Source organism: Calypte anna, chromosome 1 (assembly GCF_003957555.1).
Source record: "Calypte anna isolate BGI_N300 chromosome 1, bCalAnn1_v1.p, whole genome shotgun sequence".
Classification (NCBI taxonomy): domain Eukaryota; kingdom Metazoa; phylum Chordata; class Aves; order Apodiformes; family Trochilidae; genus Calypte; species Calypte anna.
The window spans coordinates 71895448-71913582 of record NC_044244.1 but is presented as its reverse complement, the minus strand read 5'-3'; the positions used below and the strand labels follow the sequence as shown (position 1 = coordinate 71913582).

Genomic DNA, 18135 nt, shown 5'->3' with positions numbered 1-18135 from the left:
ATATATATATATATAACCAGATCTTGATGGCAGCAGGGAAAGATGCCTGAAGGCCCCTTTCAGCAGGCCAACTCAAGAGAAGGGCTCCATGGCTCTTCTCAGCATCTGATGGATGTGGGTTCTGAAGAGCTCGTGGCGAGCTGGGGGTAAAGGAGCACAGGGAACAGTAGTGGAGCAAAGACTGGGCGAAAGAGAGGAAGGAGGGGCTTGCTGGTCTGAGGACCTTCCTAGAGTATGGTCAGGGAATGGGAGGGAATATTGACCTCTCTGTGTTCTGCCCCTCTCAGAGTCTGAAAACAATACTTTAGTTCCTTGTATCTGTGTTAGAGAAGTGTCATATTTTGAGTACAAGTCAATATCTGTAGCCCTCCTGCAAAATGGGTTACACTTCATGAAGAACATAATTAACCTTGATACTACTGAGTTATTTTTAGAAATTACAGGCACGCTTGTGGATATTTCAGGTAACACATACAAACTACAATGCATTTCATTTATGGAAGGTTGCTGCCAAAAATACTCAAAATATAATACTTGATTCTCCTGAATGACACATACTTGCAAGAAATTAGCTCTGGAAAAAGATTAAATTTCATTCATTACAATCTGAATTTTTTTTCTTTTTTGCAAAAAGTAAAGACATCTGGTTATGGTTTCCTGAACTTCAAATCAGTCATGTATCTGTGTTCTGCTTTTCTGTTTTGCAGCTAGCAAGCTATACATTATAGCTGTCAACTCTGTTGTAGCATCTTTCACAGGATGATAAGCAATGAAGAAAAAGCATTGTGTCAGACAGTCAGCTAACATCTTGTTAGCAGCAGCTTAATATGACTGTGATACAGTATCTAAGATAGCTAAACTTACATGATTCTACTTTAGAAGTTACGTCTGAGAAACAGGATTTCACTTTCTTCAGGATCCTTTGCCTTCACATGTTTGTATTCAGATGTATAGGAGCTACCTTTCAGAAATACTTTGATGCTTTGATGTGTGATGTGCTTCTAGCAGAAAAATCGGTGACAAATAGTCTTACCAACAGCCGTACAAAGATAAAGTCTTGTAGATAAGAAATGGCCAGATTTTTTTCTTTTTAAGCTCAAGTGTGGTCATCAGAAAAATAATTGCAAGTGATTACATTTCCTTATATCTTCTGAATAAAGTATGGAATTCCTCCTTCCACCATTAAGTAGAGAGGTTGAGGATTGTTTTAACATCTGTAACCAGAAGATTTCATGAATAACAGAGACAAGACTGCAGTGTACCAACAAGTTTGCTGCAACATGTCTCATCTCTTCTGTATAGGAAAACCATATGAGCAATGAGAAGAACAATTACAAATGACAATTGCAAGCACAGTTGGCAGGTAAAGGAGTGAGAGGGTGAGAGAGTGTATCTAAAGCAATCAATAATCCTGATTCACAAACTGTGTTTGGTTGGTTTATTTTTATAACTGTAAATTCATTTCTTATTCTTTCTACATGTATTGGTAATGTCCCATTGCAGCTTTGTTGTTGCTAAATCTTTGTTGAGAAGTGACAACAGTCTCTGAAATTAATACCAAGATATACTGAATTTGAGAATAATTTATCGTGATAGCTAAGAGAGATTCTGCTGTGGTTTAGAGCCTAGCAAAATCAGATTATATCAGAAGCATTGTTTGGTAAGCTTCAACCTAATTGTTAAACATGTTAAATATGTACTTTCAGAACTGAAGCAGGGTTATGTCATTACACATGAAAAATATGTAGTATTTTTCAACTCTATGTCATTCTCTTGTAATTCACAGAATATACAGCATTGGGCTGTGAAGGCCATTGAAAGGTCATCTTTTCCATCTTCCTGCCCCCAGGCAGAGGCAATTGTATTTAAACTAGTCTGGATAGATGGTTGCCTGTTCTATTCTGTTCTCAGAAACCTCTCCTGGTGAAGATTCTACAGCCTCCATGGGCAATCTGTTGAGTGTCTAGCTATCCTAACACTTAACCTTCCTACTGTTAAATTGGACTTATTTTCTTAATGCTCCTTAAGGCTATTAACACTTTTTCTGTCTGTGGTGGAACAGTTTGTGCCTTTCCACTCTGCAGCAGTATTTGACATTTGTAAACCATTATAATGTCTTTACTGTCTTCAGTAAATCACCCAAGTTCTTTCACGTCTTTCTTCATGGTATATGTTTGCTTGACTTTTGGTCATTCCTAATGCTTTCCTTTGGAATCCTTTAGCCAATTCATTTCTAAAATATGGTTTTCAAAAGTGGATACAGTGAATGCTGAGCTTTACCTTCCTCTAGTAATCAGGAAATAATTCTTTTAAATGTAAAGTGTGTTACTCATCTTTAAATATGCATGCTTTTTAATAGCAACCATTGTTGGCTTTGATTTATTATTACCCATAGAGCCTCCTCAGTGAAGCAGCTGGCTGTTTCATCTTTCTTCCAGGATATATTTATGTGATTGTTTACTGCCTTCATTGATCCACTTTATCTGCACAGGGTTTCATTCTGTATTTTCTCACACCTTTACCTAGCATGCAAAGTCATCTTGCCTTCTGCAACTAATCTCCAAGAGCTCTTTCCACTTCGGTATCTTTCTCAGATTTAGAAACACACTCTCAGTTCCAGCATCCCATCCACTAAGAAGAAAACAGAATAATAGCAAAAGCCCCAAACCATATTATTTGTAACTTTCCAGGTTGACAGTGAACCACTGAGGATGTTTTCCCAGCTGCTATTACCCAGGCTGTATAACAGTTACATCAGAACAGTAAATCATAGTTCTCTGTCTTGACTGTGACCAATCTGGGATATGCACAAATAACATTACTGTAACTCTTCTATCTGTGAGACCTGTTTGTCACAAGCAGAAAGTAGGCTGGAGTGATATTTGTTCCTGAGAAATGTGTGCAGGTTGTTACTTACTGCAGGGTCATCTTCTAAGTATTTGTAAATGCTTTAATTATTTGTTCTGGCTTTAAATGAAGTTAGTCTGACTGAGTCCTTTTTCCTTTTTGATGTGCTGAGTTATGTTAAACTTTGTGAGGCTTGATCAAGTAAAATGGAAACTGCAGTAAATCTAGATACTTGCGACTCTTATAAACTGTATTTTTGTTATTGTAAAATCAGATGCAGATCAGCAGTAGAGGAATTAACTAAAAAAACACAAATTACCATTACTACATGCAAAAGTTGTTTGTGTGCTCTGTTTCATCTTTTCAGTTAATTCCATATACAGAATTTTGTTACATGCTTCATGGGTTGTCGTGACCGTCATATGCAGGCATGTCCATCAACCTATACTGCCTAGTACTTTGCTTATGAAATAGCTCCACTGTAGCAGAAGTGGCATATTGCAGTTTTGGGGAGATGAAGCTTAGTCAAAAGCCAGTGGACGTGACTTAATTCAGGTGTTACCATGTCTGGTCGATTAGAAAACCAGAAAAGCCAATACACTTCAAAAATAGTACACTTATATTCATTGCAATAGCTGATTAAAATTAACCTGGAAAACTCTTCTGACTTAATAACTTCAGTTTTGCAAGTTCACTCAAGACTTGCAAATTTATAAGTGATGCTATGAATTTCTGACAAATACAGCTTTCTTTGAAAGTCCCATAATGGAGCCACTGAGCATGAGGTTGCAAACCATGTAAAAATCAGGTATGAACTGTAAGAATCTCAAAAAATGAAAGGAGTAATGTATTTGAATTGCCAAGAGAGAATAAATAGACTTAGAAGCAAGATCAGCAAGTATGTTGATGGAGTTAGAAAGTAGCAAAGAAATGAGTCACTGTATAGATGCAAGGAATTTAGTATTGTTTCTTTGGGACATGCTTTCTGTGAAGTGTGGAAGATAAGGCGACTGAATTACTACAGACAACAATAATAAAACCAAATCAAATTTAAAAGAATTTCTGGTTTCTTCACTGCCAAGAGAAAATAATTTTATTGAATTTGGCCATGATACAGAAACACAGATGGACAGTTAGCTGATACAGAGCAGCCTAAGAATTAAGAGAGAAGCCTTATCACACCAGGTTTTACCATCATGTTTCATGTTATTTTCAGTTATGCTAAGACTTCACTTTTAGGGGAGAAATCTAGATTAGATCCCAAAATAGCAGATAATTCAGTGTTTCTGTCCCATGGTGGCTGTTGGTTCTATATCCATGTCTGATACCAAGGAATACAGCTGCTTCATGAGGTGACATGGTGAAAGATGGGAGACATAATCTTTTGGTGACTTAAGCCCACAATGTTACTAAGGAAAACAGCTGCCATTTTCACTGAGTTAACAAGACTCAAACTTACATTCGTCCACCAAATAATTTATCCGTGGTGCTTTCAGTTTGATACAAAGTTATTTGCAGAGTATTTTTTATTTTAATGTTGTCTGAAGTTTACTTGTGGCAGAAGAGTTCTTGTTCACCCACGGAGTTCTGTTCGTATTTTCCTGATTCTTTGGATAAGCTTTGCATTTATGAAAGGGTTCTTGTGGAGACTTACAAGTTCATTTCTGTAGTGTTTGGAGACCCAGGGGGCAGAGTGCTACTCAAGCCATAAGCATTTTTACTAAATAATTAAAGGCTAGAATCTTATTACAGAAGAATTGTCAAATGTAGTGAATATCATAAATAATATGTCCTCTCTAGTCCAGTGGATTTTAGGTATCTTAAGAATGGAGGTATGTGTTTCAGTACTTCTGCAAACCACAGAAAACGGCCAAGTCTCATCACAATAAACAGGTAAAAGGTAGAAACTAGATTATTATTTTTTTGTAAATTGTGATCATAGAATAGTCTAGGTTAGAAGGAGCCCTTAAAGGTCAATCTAGTCCACTCCCCCTGCAGTGGGCAGACATAGACCAGGTTGCTCGGAACTCTGTTCAATCTGACTTTGAATGATTCCACAGAAGGAGCATCTCCAACCTCGCTGAGCCACCTGTGCCAATGTTTCATCACCCTCATACTAAGAATTTCTTCCTAATATCTAATCTAAACCTACCCTCCTTTAATTTAAAACCCTTTTCCAGTTGCAGTGGACCCTGATTAGAAGCCTGCCCTCATCTTTCCTGTAGACCCCCTTTAGAGACTGAAAGGGTCCAATGAGGTCTCCCTGAAGCTTCTTCTTCAGGCTGGACAACACCAACTCTCTCAGTCTGTCTTCACAGGAGAAGTGCTCCAGCTCTCTGATAATTTTCATGACCTTCCTCTGGACTTGCTCCAACAGCACCATGTTTTTCTTTTGTTGGAGGCCCCAGAACTGGGCACAGTACTCCAGGTGGGATCTCATGAGTTCCCATGACCCGCTGGCCACGCTTCTTTTGAGGTTCTTAAATAACTTTTTAAAACTGATGAGCATGTCAGTGTCACTGCTAAAAATAGAGTACAGTTATCTGTGCTTTCTCATATGGGATATACTGACAGTCTTTATGGACCAATAGTATTGGTGGTAGCACTTTCAACCATGTTATGCTGGCAGGTTGTATTTACCAGTGTGAAGTAGTAGTTACCAGTTAAAGCCTTCACAGAAGACATAAGAGGATGCATTGCATAAACATACCCTAATTCACCTAATATGCAAAGTTAAATTGATCAGCTTGTATGCTTGAACTTTGATTGGCTGATTCATGTTTGAGTCATTAAAACTGTTCTAGAGAGGCTGAACCCCTTCTCTAGTTCAAATCTCTTTGAATTTGCATTCATTTGCAACTGTGTAAATAAGAAATGAAATAGGTTTTCTTATGCTATGTTGCTTAGGCCTACCCGGCACTTTGCCAGAGTTGTGATGAAACAGAACATGCAAGACCAATATCAGCGATTAGTTGAAGGGAAATGCCACAAGTTATCATCCTTAGATTTACCTGAACTAGACTAAGAAAAAGTTCTGTTACCAATCTCCTGTCACCCCAAAATAATGAGACCATCAGATCTAGGTTACTGCTACTTCAGCAGGTAGTTACAGTAGTGGCTGTTTGGGTGCTATATATGCTTTACAGTATAAAGTATAATGCAATCTCTGGCTCAAGAGGTTGAAATGTGGCCTTTACCACAACCTGAAGGCTTACACCTAAATTTCTAGTAGAAGGCAACAAGCCTCAGATGTCTGTAACAGCATATTCATGCGAAGAAGACTTAAAATATGGATTGTTAATTTCCATGTGTAAGTGACCTGATACTGTATTGTATAGAAACTTGAGAGTAGGATGAAAGGAAATTAAACCTTTGGTTATTTAAAATATCTTCTTTCTAATGCAAGGATTCCTATAAACAGCTATAGCTGTAATGCATTGGATGGGACAGAAAGAGTCTAGAAGAGAAAATAATTAACTTCTTGAAAAGGAAGTAATACCAGTTTGTTTTAGCAAGTTGCATATGGGCTTGTTTGAATAAGGAAGGGTTTCTCTTCACCTCAAACCAGACATGTCCTCTTCACACAGGAATCAGGTAACTTGTATGGAGTGTTGCCAATTGGGACACACTTCCAACTTTAAGATTAATTTTCCAGTGTACAGCAGTAAAAGCTGCTGAAAATAACCATTTTCAGTGATGAGCATGAAATCTTCAAATTTTGGAGTGAAACAGTCATGTGAAAATCTGTTCAGACCTGTTTGAGTAATAATCTGCTGAAAAGTGCCCTCTGTTTTCTGTGTTCTGCTCCAGAGAGCAATTGAGAACTTTAATGGCAGAGGTTCATGGTGAGCACACACCTGCACATTTTGCTTCCTGGTCTTACTCTGCAGTGCAACTCTAGCCAAGGCAGATAAATTATTTCTTCTTTCTCTATTCTTTTAGCACTATCACCAACATCCACACAAAATAATGCCATCATTTTAATATAGTTTTCATCTGTAAACTGTGTACAGAATCTATTCTCTCAGCCCATCACTGTGTTCTTTGTGTATTCCTGACCTCCAGATTAATTTAATTCCTATCTACTGTGAGACTTGCTGGATCCATTTCAAAGACTATAATTATCTTTCTGATTCTTCATACATACATAGTTCAGGTTCCAGATGAGTAAATCATTTATATGCAAACTATCTGGGATCTGTTCCAGACTCCGGATGCTTTATTTGGAAATATAGTTTGCAAAATATACTGCTTCTTAAATTTTACAGTTCTCACAGATGTCTTGGCATTGCTTATAAATTAGGAATAGATGTTAAAACTGCTAAAGGGGGACACAATTAAAAGAGAGAAGCAATGCAGAGAAAAGATATATATATTTTAAAACACCATAAGAAGATGCTGTGACTTTAGAGCATTCAGTTTAAAAGCATGAAACACGACAATCCAGTAAGCACATTTTAAGAGGCAATGTATTCAGTCTGACATTCCAGAATAGATTAACGACTACATCAATTGGCAAATATTGTCATTTTTCTACTAAATGTTAACAAGGTAATTTCTACTGAATAAAATTTGAAAGTAAATAACTTGAGCTTCTAATGACTTTCACTTCAGTATTTTATCTAGAGAAGAATAGTACAGAATTTTCATAATAGTAGAAATCTGAAACAAACTACTGTAGATTGTAGGTTGTACATTTCATATAATTTACTTCCTTTCTTCCTGAAACAACAGAAACTTGTTGACTTCTCCCTGGTCTGATAATAACTTAACCACTTTGGAAACATTCTCCACTCTTTTCATCTTTTTTCCTCTCGGTGCAGTTGAGAAAGTTTTTCAGCATACAAACACTGTTTTGCTGTTTGAGATAAGTTTGGGAATTTATTTCCATTTTTTCAGTGAATGCCTTGAAAATGTGACTTTGTTATGTAAACACTGACTACCCAGTGTTTATCTCACCAGAATCAGTGTTGCCAAACCTAGCACATGGACGATAGATGAGAGTTTTACTTCATGGCATTCATCAAGTGGTCTTTGAGCTTGAGAATAAATCCTCTCAATACACTGAGACAGCTAATTCTCTTTGATTTGTAGCATTTAAAAAAATAATAATATTTATGTGCATTTGACAAAACCCATCAGATAGCTACAGGAGCTGCCTGAAGCCTGGCTTCTAACATGAGTTGTCAGGGGTGGGCTGGGACTTCTTCACTGAGCCTAGGCATAGAGGTTTTTTAATCTGGATTTGTATATATTTAATATTTATATTTATTTATATATATGAATATATAAATATATAAAAATATATATAAACCAATATATATAAACCAATAAAAATATATATAAACCAACCTGGCTTCTGACATGAGTTGTCAGGGGTGGGCTGGGACTTCTTCACTGAGCCTAGGCATAGAGGTTTTTTAATCTAGCTTTGTATATATTTAACATTTATATTTATTTATATATATGAATATATAAATATATAAAAATATATATAAACCAATATATAAGAGTTCATCTGAGGTTATGATAATGATAGCAGTCTTCCTACTTCTAGTGTTGGCATCACTTGAAGGAGTTATTTAGTGCTTAAACCAAGAAAAAAAGAAAACTTTTTGACAAAAAAAATCACTTTTTGTCAGTTAACTCTGGAATTTTAGACCCAAGTGGTTTTCTTAACTGAAAATGGTGAGGTTTTTTCAGTGAGACTAATTGCTGTCTAAAAGTAGAGAGCAGTAATATCTCCCTCTCCTTGTTCATCCAGTTACAGACTAGCAAGGCTAAGAAGATAAACAGAGCTCTAATTGCAGAACTGCAGAATTTACAGGAGGCTGCATGGTTACATTCATCTTCAAATGTCAGCCTTGAAAAGCTATTTCACTCATTAAATTAAAACTCACTGTAAATTTTTAATTTGAAATACAAAATTAAACCTATTGCATGTTTTTAATGGAAATACTATGAAAAAGAAAATCTGAAAATTTAAAAGTCCCTGGAATTTCTTAGCCATCCCATTTATAAGGCCTCATCCGTATTTCACATGAGAGGTTCCTGTCTTAAACGATGAAGAATTCCACATGATAGGAATGCTCAGATTTTACTCAGGATCTCGCCATCCAAAAGTCATAAAAAATAGGTGGTCAAAAGATGACCACAATTGCTAATTATTAATGGAGTAAGAGTTCCCCAGAATCATTATGTGTACAAAATTGATCAGAGAGGTTTGGGCCAATATTGCAGTTTTACTTTATTCTGAATGAAAACAATAGTTTTAAGTATTTTGTTTCCAGCTAATATGGGCATGATCATAAAATCCAAATGTACAGCATGTAGTCCTTGGGACAGCATTCTGGGTATCATGCATAACTATAAATACATGAAGGTTTCAAAGTTTTTGTTTACCACTGTGCTTTCAGTAAAAAAAAATACTTATTTAATAGACAGCTTAAACATAAACAGATTGTTCTATCCCATAAGACAAGCACAGTATTTCCAATTAATATTCCATTAAGAGTACAAAGATGATTCAACACAACAGTTATTGCATTTAAAAAGCTTAATCTTATTAATGTTGTCACACCCGTCTTCTCAGCAACCAGAACTTCAGCGTACATTATTTAACACATCACAATATAAATTGCTATAGTGCTTGTAGAATTCTTTTCAAGCAGTTCCCTCATTTTTTGTTCCAAATTGCCTGTTTGTCTAGAAGCATCAAGAGAAATCAAATTAGATGTTAATATTCTACCCAAATACTGTGTAACATTCATCAGTTCCTCCTTAGGAATTGTAAGCTTCTTTCATCATTTGCTTTTTCTCCCAGAGAAGTTATAAGTAAAGCCAAAACTCGCTATAACTGGGATTTGCTAAAATAGCCTCATTTTATGTAAATATTCCTCAGTGTGGATTTATTCCCATCCGCCAGTCAAGAAATAAGAGAACTCCAGCATATCATGTTTATAGGAAAGCATCATCTTGCACAAGGATGCCAAGGTTAAACTTCTCAAATTCAGCTTTGCCCCTCTTCGTGTTTCCAGATAGACCCTGTGAATTTAAGTCTGGAGCAGAGATTAAGGGACTTGATACAGAGTATGAGACCTTTTAAAATATTTTAAGAACTTTGTTATAGTGTTTTTTTCAGAAATTAGGCCAAAACTTATGGATGCTTTATGGTTGCCAAACCAATAACATTAAGGAAACTCAGTTTACATCAAACTGAAAAGTAAATGAACCAAAGCATGGATAGTTCAGACATCTGAACTACTCATAGTGCTATCGTGCAAAAACCTCACAGTGAAAATAAGCAGGGCAGCATTTGTAGGTCCTTTATCATTGTTGTTGTTGATATTGTTATTTTTGTTGTTTTGTTGTTTTTACTTTTGTTACTGGAGGAGAAAACATAAATGTGTTCAGACACTCAGACCCTTCTTCAGATCATCCTGATGATCCTGGTTGACAGAAAGTTTCCCTGTTCTTCCCAAAAATATTACCTGGATACTGAAGGGGGCAAACCTCTGAGTCTGTATAACATTACTGTGATCCCATCACATTCAGTCATGGCATTTCCTCTGTCCCTGCTGTAGAGCAAAAAAAAAAGCAATACTAAGTCTCCCTTAGCTTACTGCCAGAGGCAGAGAAGGAACAAGTGTTAACATAAAGGTTGCCTCATATATGTCATAATGTTTCCAGGTTCAGGTTTTCCTGAAGTACATCAGTACACTTCACTGTAGATAGCTGGGTAAACATTAAGTCCGTTTTTAAGATGATATTCCCATTATTATTTAAATGTTATATATGATTAATAAAAACAGGTTAAAAAAAAACTTCAGAGTAATTATACTTTAAATGTAGGTTGTTGCTGAATAATAAAAGTCACAGATCAAGCGCAATCATGGCACAGTCCTAGAATAACAAAAACCTGAAAACTATTCTAGGTTTACTAACCTTTGTTCTTTATAAACATCATAAAGCATGTTCACATTGTATTTCCTGAATTTCTAGTGAATTTATTAAGGCTCTTTTTTTAAGAAAAAGGCAGATTACAGGCTAGACAAAATGTACGGTGTGGTTAAATTAAATATACCTTTGTTATAGCTAGGCTTATAGAAGGCAAGTAAGTGTTCATCCAAATCTCTTCCAAACCTCTGTGTTAAGTTCTTTCACCAATCTTTCTGTCTTTTCTTTTGCTTGCCCTTTTATTTACTACAAAGCATATACATACAAAGGTCCATATACATGAATCTTAATCTGGGGTCATTGAATACTTTGAAAAACTTCTGCACTTCTCAGAATATTCAATTAACTGTAGGCAAAATACAGCCTCAGTCCTATTGAGAATAATGGCTTTTGAAAAAGGGTAGTCCTGCTAGGGATGTGGTCCAGTAGGATGTTACTCTTCAGCCCTTTCTGAAAGAGAAACTTTCTTATGCTGAATAATGGGAAAAATTAGCACTTCTGTTCTAAAATGTTCAAGTGCACACAAGCTTGCTAAGATATAGCAGAAAGAGAAATTTTAACTATCTGCTGTTCTGTTTTTAGGAGTATTAAGGAGAAATGCATGAGAGAGAGAGAGAACAAATACAGTTTGCTCAGTTTCTTAGATAGCTTTTACTGAAGTGGGTTTTGATTGAAGATAAACAATTTGATCACACATACTCAGAAGCCCCATTTAGTTTTCATGAGTCATGTCTGTAATTTGGGATGAGCTGAATTCTTGTTTTAAATGCACAGCAGAGTTTATTCTTAGATCAAATCACCAACAGTGCCCATATAATGGCACCCAAAAAAATGAGGCAACTGATCACTCTTTGATGCATCTCTTGCAGTTACATTCCTATTGATCTTTCTTCTTCAAGGCACTATCCTGACAGAACTAAAGTTAAATCTGGGTCATCTTTTGGAGCAAGATTCTGAAAACCAGTGAAGTGAGATAATTACTCAAAAACAGACAAAAGCTCTGTATTATTCCCACAGCATCCTCCTGAAAAAAGCTGGCAGCCCACAGCTTGGACAAGAGCACCCTGTGCTGGGTTAGGAACTGGCTGGAGGGCCGGGCCCAGAGAGTGGTGCTGAACGGGGCTGCATCCAGTTGGCAGCCGGTCACCTGTGGTGTCCCCCAGGGATCAGTGTTGGGCCCAGTTCTGTTCAATATCTTCATTGATGATTTAGATGAGCGGATTGGGTTTAGATGAGGGGATGAGCTCCAGGCTGGGCACAGAGTGGCTGAGAGCAGCCAGGCAGAAAGGGACCTGGGAGTCTGGATTGACAGGAAGCTGAACATGAGCCAGCAGTGTGCCCAGGTAGCCAAGAAGGCCAATGGCATCCTGGCCTGTATCAGGAACAGCGTGGCCAGCAGGTCCAAGGAAGTGATTCTGCCCCTGTACTCAGCACTGGTGAGGCCACACCTCAAGTCCTGTGTCCAGTTCTGGGCCCCTCAGTTCAGGAAGGAGATTGAGGTCCTGGAGCAGGTCCAAACGAGGGCAACCAGGCTGGTGAAGGGACTTAAGCAAATATCCTATGAAGAGAGGCTGAGGGAGCTGGGGGTGTTCAGCCTGGAGAAGAGGAGGCTCAGGGGAGGCCTCATCACTCTCTACAACTCCCTGAAAGGAGGGTGTAGCCAGGGGGGGGTTGGGCTCTTTTCCCAGACGACTTTCAACAAGACAAGAGGGCACGGTCTTAAGTTGTGCCAGGGGAAGTTTAGGTTAGATATTAGAAAGAATTTCTTTACGGGGAGAGTGATCAGGCATTGGAATGGGCTGCCCAGGGAAGTAGTGGATTCTCCATCCCTGGAGATATTTAAAAAGAGACTGGATGTGGCACTCAGTGCCATGGTCTAGCAACCGCAACAGTGGTTCAAGGGTTGGACTCGATGATCTCTGAGGTCCCTTCCAACCCAGCCAATTCTATGATTCTATGATTCCAGATATGTGGACAGAAGCATCACAAACTGAGAAAATGACTGAAATTCACTGCATCTCCCTTCCAAACTGGGCATACAATATTCCTTTCTATACGATTTCCTTCACATGTCAAGGAGATGGTATATATGCCACATGCTGTGGCAAAAGTGATGCCTCACTATTAGTAAATTTCTAATCATAAGAACTAGCAAGACCACCCATTTTTTGTCACAGGAACCTCTCTTGGGTGACTATTGCCCAACAGAGATTCCTCTGAACTTTAATGTTTAGACATTGCATTGCAGTTGCAAGTGTGAAAATACGTTGTCTAAAGAGATTCTGCCAAATAATTCCCTATATTACCTAAATTCCAGGCCTTAAGTGAAGCAGAACAGGCTTAAAGATCTTTTGCTGATTTAGATGTTGACGCGAGTTCTTTCAGGAGGAGTTTCAGTTTCACTAGTTAAACGTACCCCCATGTGCAGTCCTCAGCTGCATCCCTCCAACAGTCGTTTATATTTTGTTTTCCTGTATCTTCTATTCATACACATTGGCATACTGCTAAATCTACTAGTATTATAACAGTACTTTCTACTTTGATTTAGGATTCCAAGCTTTCTTTTCTAAAACAGATTAAAAATTCAGGCTGCTTTAAAAGTAGCTCAGACAAAGACAGTTAAACACCTAGAGTTACCAAAAGTGTATTCAGGAATGACAGGTATTAGTGTGGGCTCTGGGACAATGTCATTTACTGAAGTGGAGTCTGGGGAAACAGAATTAGACCACCCTTTGAAAATTTGTTGATGAACATTAGAATTCAAAATTCCCTCTGGAGACCAACATGCATTTTGTGCAGGTTTTGGTTTAACTAGCTTAGGTACCCAAGAATAGAATTTAGCCTTGAAAAGTTTTCACTGTGTTATTTGCAAAGTAATGGAAATGTCCCCTTGATTTGGTTGGACCAGATAACCTCCATAGCTCCCTGTCAACCTCAATCATTCTGTGATTCTGTGGTTTCAGCAGGGATAAACACACTCATTTTTGTTAATTGCTGTTGTGCTCTATTATTTTATAGTATGTATTGCAAAATATTGTCTAGTGATCTTAAAAATTAGATTTTCCTAAGAGACGCAAGTTATGAGGGTTGCAATTTAAACATGCCACCCTGTAGCCTACCACCTTCGCTTGCATGTGTCAGAAAGCTCTAAAATAAATTATTCAAAGCATACTCCAAATCTCCAGATTAGTACATTCAAAATAGTTAAACTTAATTGTATAGATCCATGCTGTCTAAACGTACTGAAAATGTCATCCAAGAAATTAATCAGTGGTAAATTTTAGTCCTGTTTCTGATCTGTTTGGTTTTGTGTTTTTTTCATTCCAAATCAAGCCTACAAAAAATGACATCATAACTTCAAAGTTTTATAAAGCCATTCCCTATTAAAACCTTCCCTATTTTTCCCCATAAAAATTATGAAGTAATGTACAATTCCTAGTGGTCTAGGAAGAGAAAGTTATGTGAGAGCAAAGATGACTAATTGTCAGTATTTTCTAAATGGATATATTACAAACAATTTTGTCAAAAGGGCTCTAATCCTCCCTCTAGTTTCTCTGAAGGAACACTCAGAACAATACAAAAGAGGTTTTCTTTTAGAATGGAAGGTGCTCATAACCAAAGCCAGCCTTCTCCCAGACACTGGGTGGTCTGTCCATCCCCCATCCCCACTTCAAACAGAAGTAATGTATTTCACTCTGCTCCTGTGTGTTCCACCACTACTGTAGTGTGCTTACTGCCATTCTCTTCATCCATCCATCCATCCACCCATTCATCAGTCGAGCACTTCTGTTAATCCACATGGCAGAACTTTCTCTTCTTTGTAGATGGAGGGCTGTTGAACACCGTTCCATTGCCCCTACTCCAGGCAGCAGGATGCACCTTTGCTGTGGGGAGAAATGGCTGTTCCCTCTGTCTGGCTATGCATATTTCCTTTACCTAGATATCTACTTTTGCCCTTCGGTTCTGTGTGATAATATGTGACTAAAGCCATGCCAGTTCAGGATGCTGTAACAACTATTTCCCTATCAATTCTATGGATTTTTGGGATGATATTCCCCCTGGAACAACAGCTGAAGGAGGAAGGCTGGCTAATTGCCTGAGCACAGGCACTTAGCTGTAATAATTGTGAAACAGAAGAATTTGTGCTGTTATAAACTAGTCAGAACTAAGTAAATGGTGGATGCTTCGTGAACTGTCAGCTGTTCAGAGTATTGCTATAAAGTTTTGCTGTTTCAGTGCTCTTTTGCAACTCATGTCTGTAACTAAGTAGTTTCCCATGTTAAGATGGCATGATGATTGCAGTGCATAGCTATGGAAGGCAGAGAGGTGGGGTTTTTTTCTTAATAAAGCCATAAGTGTAAGCTGCTAAACAACAGCTGTATTTCAGTGCATTCAGGAATCTTGACTTAATATCCATGTCTCCTTTTCACAGATTAGAAGCAGTAAGACCTTATATTAAAAACTCGTCCCATTAGTGTAGTGACACCCACTTGCAGATCTGGTCTGTCTGCCACTCAAATGTGAATGTTTCCGACTTTTTGATGTTTCGAAAGACACAAAGCATTTGTGATTAAATAACTGAATCCTGCCTTTTTCAGTGAGAGAAAAAACATTATTAACTTGCATTTCTTTAGCTATTTGCTACTTATATAGTCTCAATAATTTTAGCACTCAAGCTGTCATTTTAGTATTCACAGGTTGTATTGCTCCAAAATTTGCTGCTCCCTGGTTTTATTTCTGAATACTTATGATAAGAGCAATAAAACTGGCTTTATCTCCTTTACTTTCTATAACAAATTATCTTCTTTTAATACTGCTAGGAAATTTGAGTTGTTTGCCATTTAACATCATTTTAACATAGGAAAATGTCAATGGTGAAGCTCAAGATGTTTTGCTTTCCTGAAGGTTTCTACATATGGCATGTGACTCACACTTGGAGTACTTTATGGTTGGCATATATTATATTTTGAAACAGAGAAGCAAAGTTTTATTTGGGAAGTCTTCCTATGTGCATTAGTTAGCCTTCGCATTTTAAGATGCTGGTTAGTATCAAACATCTTAGAGTCTATGGAATAATTTTCCATTTTAAAATCTAATTTCTTTGTGTTACATTGTGGACTCTTTATCTATGGTCACTTATGAAGTTATTTTATAATGAAAGCCGTATTTGTTTGGAAACACTTTAACAAGACTGCCAAAGTTTGGCTTTTCTGGAGCAGCCAGAGGGAAAACTTTTGTGCCATCAGATATAAAAATGCTGCATTCAGAACACTAGTTAAATTAATTCTTGTCTCACAAACTTCAGCAGGTCTAAAGGGCAAGGAAGGAATGTATTGAGGTGAAATTATAGAGCTTTTTGTTTAAAAATAGAAGAGAAAAACTCAAAGCTCTGTTAACCTACTTGAGTTCAACAAATATGTATGTGTGTTTTAAGTCCAAATTTTCCTCATTACAATTTTATTAGTTAAAAAAAATCCTGTCAATTGCATAAATTTAAGGAAGGCCTTTTATGCTTTTCTCATTGTATTTAAATATTTAGGTGTTTGCTATCTCTTAAAGAACAACTATAAAATAACTTCAAGATGATGAAAATAGACTCGTCATTGCCTAAATTTTTTGTTGGATGCTTGCTTGATGTGATTGCAGAAATACAGAAATTATTCTGATTATCATTTTAAATTTTTTGCAAGATGGGAGAATCACGACTGTGCTTTTAAGCTCTCATTTCAGATCCATCTTTGATGCTTGCATTTACTGAGCACTGTCATGAGCTAGCTGATATGATGCCTCTATAGCTCTGTACATATATGCTGAAAGCTGAAATCATGGATCAAATGATAAAGAGTCCTTATTTATCATCGCTATAATAGATATGTCACAAGCCTTATTTTTAAAGTGCTGGATGAGATAATCTCAGTTTCCAGAAATAAAACTGTACATTTAGGCAATGAAGAGAACAGAGAGTTTATTCAATTGAAAGTATAAAAAGTGTCAGACTTCAAATGAAAGCAAAGCAGAAAGGGGCCATGTCTGTACACCTGGCTTTCTTCTGCATCAACATATTGACAGGTTTTGGGAGATCCAATAGAAATTTTGACTGATGTGGCTGCCCTGGCACAGAAGTTGATAATGTAGCTGCAAATTCCGTATCCCTTTTTCCCACTAGCTGGCACGATTTTTGTCAGGTGGCTTGAAAATATTAGTATAAAATGAGCTTTGGTGTTATAGCTTTGCCTCCACTGTTCTCTTTTTCATTTGTATGTAAAACTATAAATGGCTGTATGGTAGAGTTGTTTGGAATGTCTTATGAATATCCATTTTGCCTTTAAAATATCAAAATTTTCCATTCCTCCTAGAAGTGCTGGAATTCTCCATTTGCAAAGTATGCAGAAAACATATTTTTCATCAAAACTGTGTATTGTATGATGTAAAAAAAAAATACTTTTAAGTGCTCTTTTATAAGATCTGTTCCAGTGAAACCACTGTTAACTTTGCAGAGATTTGATTATTCTTTCTGTAAACAGTCAACTTCTTTTATCAGCCAAAGAACAAGTCAGTTGATTAATGATCATTTTTATCTCTTTGAAAGGATCCTTTCCGACCATTGGGGTGAAGTCTCTTTCGAGATTCCTGAGGGCGGGATTTTTAAATAGCATCCTGGCCTCACATCCAGTGTCAGGGGGTGGATCTTTACCCCCCAGCATTTCGTCTGGTAGGTATTCCAGCCTATTGCCTCACATCAATTTTCCTCTTCACCTTTTGCCCCACCTCTCCTCACATCTTAAGGAAACAAGCTTTGGTATAGGTCAGACAGGGAGATAAGATGTCCCCCTCCAATAAAAAGCCAAACTGAAAGGAAATGGAAAAGATTAATTACTTTTCAGGAAATTAATTACTTTTCATTCATTTTTGAGAATCCATCTATAGGAGAAATTGTGAGGGAAAACAATCTGTAGTTAAGTGATCAACCCAAATGTTGGGACAGAAGGCCAAGTGTCCTCTAACCATGCACTTCATGAAGCATGCCCATGGGCACCAGGAAAACATAACTTTAAAAATGCCTCTATAAATCCCAGATTTTAAGTGTCTCTGTGACTCTTCCCTAATACTTTCCCTCATTAAAATCTGGAAGCAAAAGACATTTGGAAAAGTAAAATTTAATTATGTACTGATACATTGTTTAAATCCTCTGTATGCTTCTGTAGTTGCAACTTATCTCTCATAAAAACCACTTTAATTTTTTTAATAACTTTTATCACAATCTTCTATAATCCTCTTACAATGAGTCAGAAAACCCCATTGCTTGTACTGCCAGCAAAGTATTTTGCACTA

At 37.1% G+C, this 18135-nt stretch overlaps 1 protein-coding gene across 1 annotated transcript in view; it reads left to right on the top strand.

Moving 5' to 3' along the window:
- The window catches only part of EPHA6 (EPH receptor A6), a 448506-nt gene that overhangs the window by 351961 nt on the left and 78410 nt on the right, over positions 1 to 18135 (top strand). Inside the window, 1 exon segment of the mRNA XM_030446408.1 lies at positions 17393 to 17515. Within this exon segment, the coding sequence (XP_030302268.1) occupies positions 17393 to 17515 (123 nt within the window).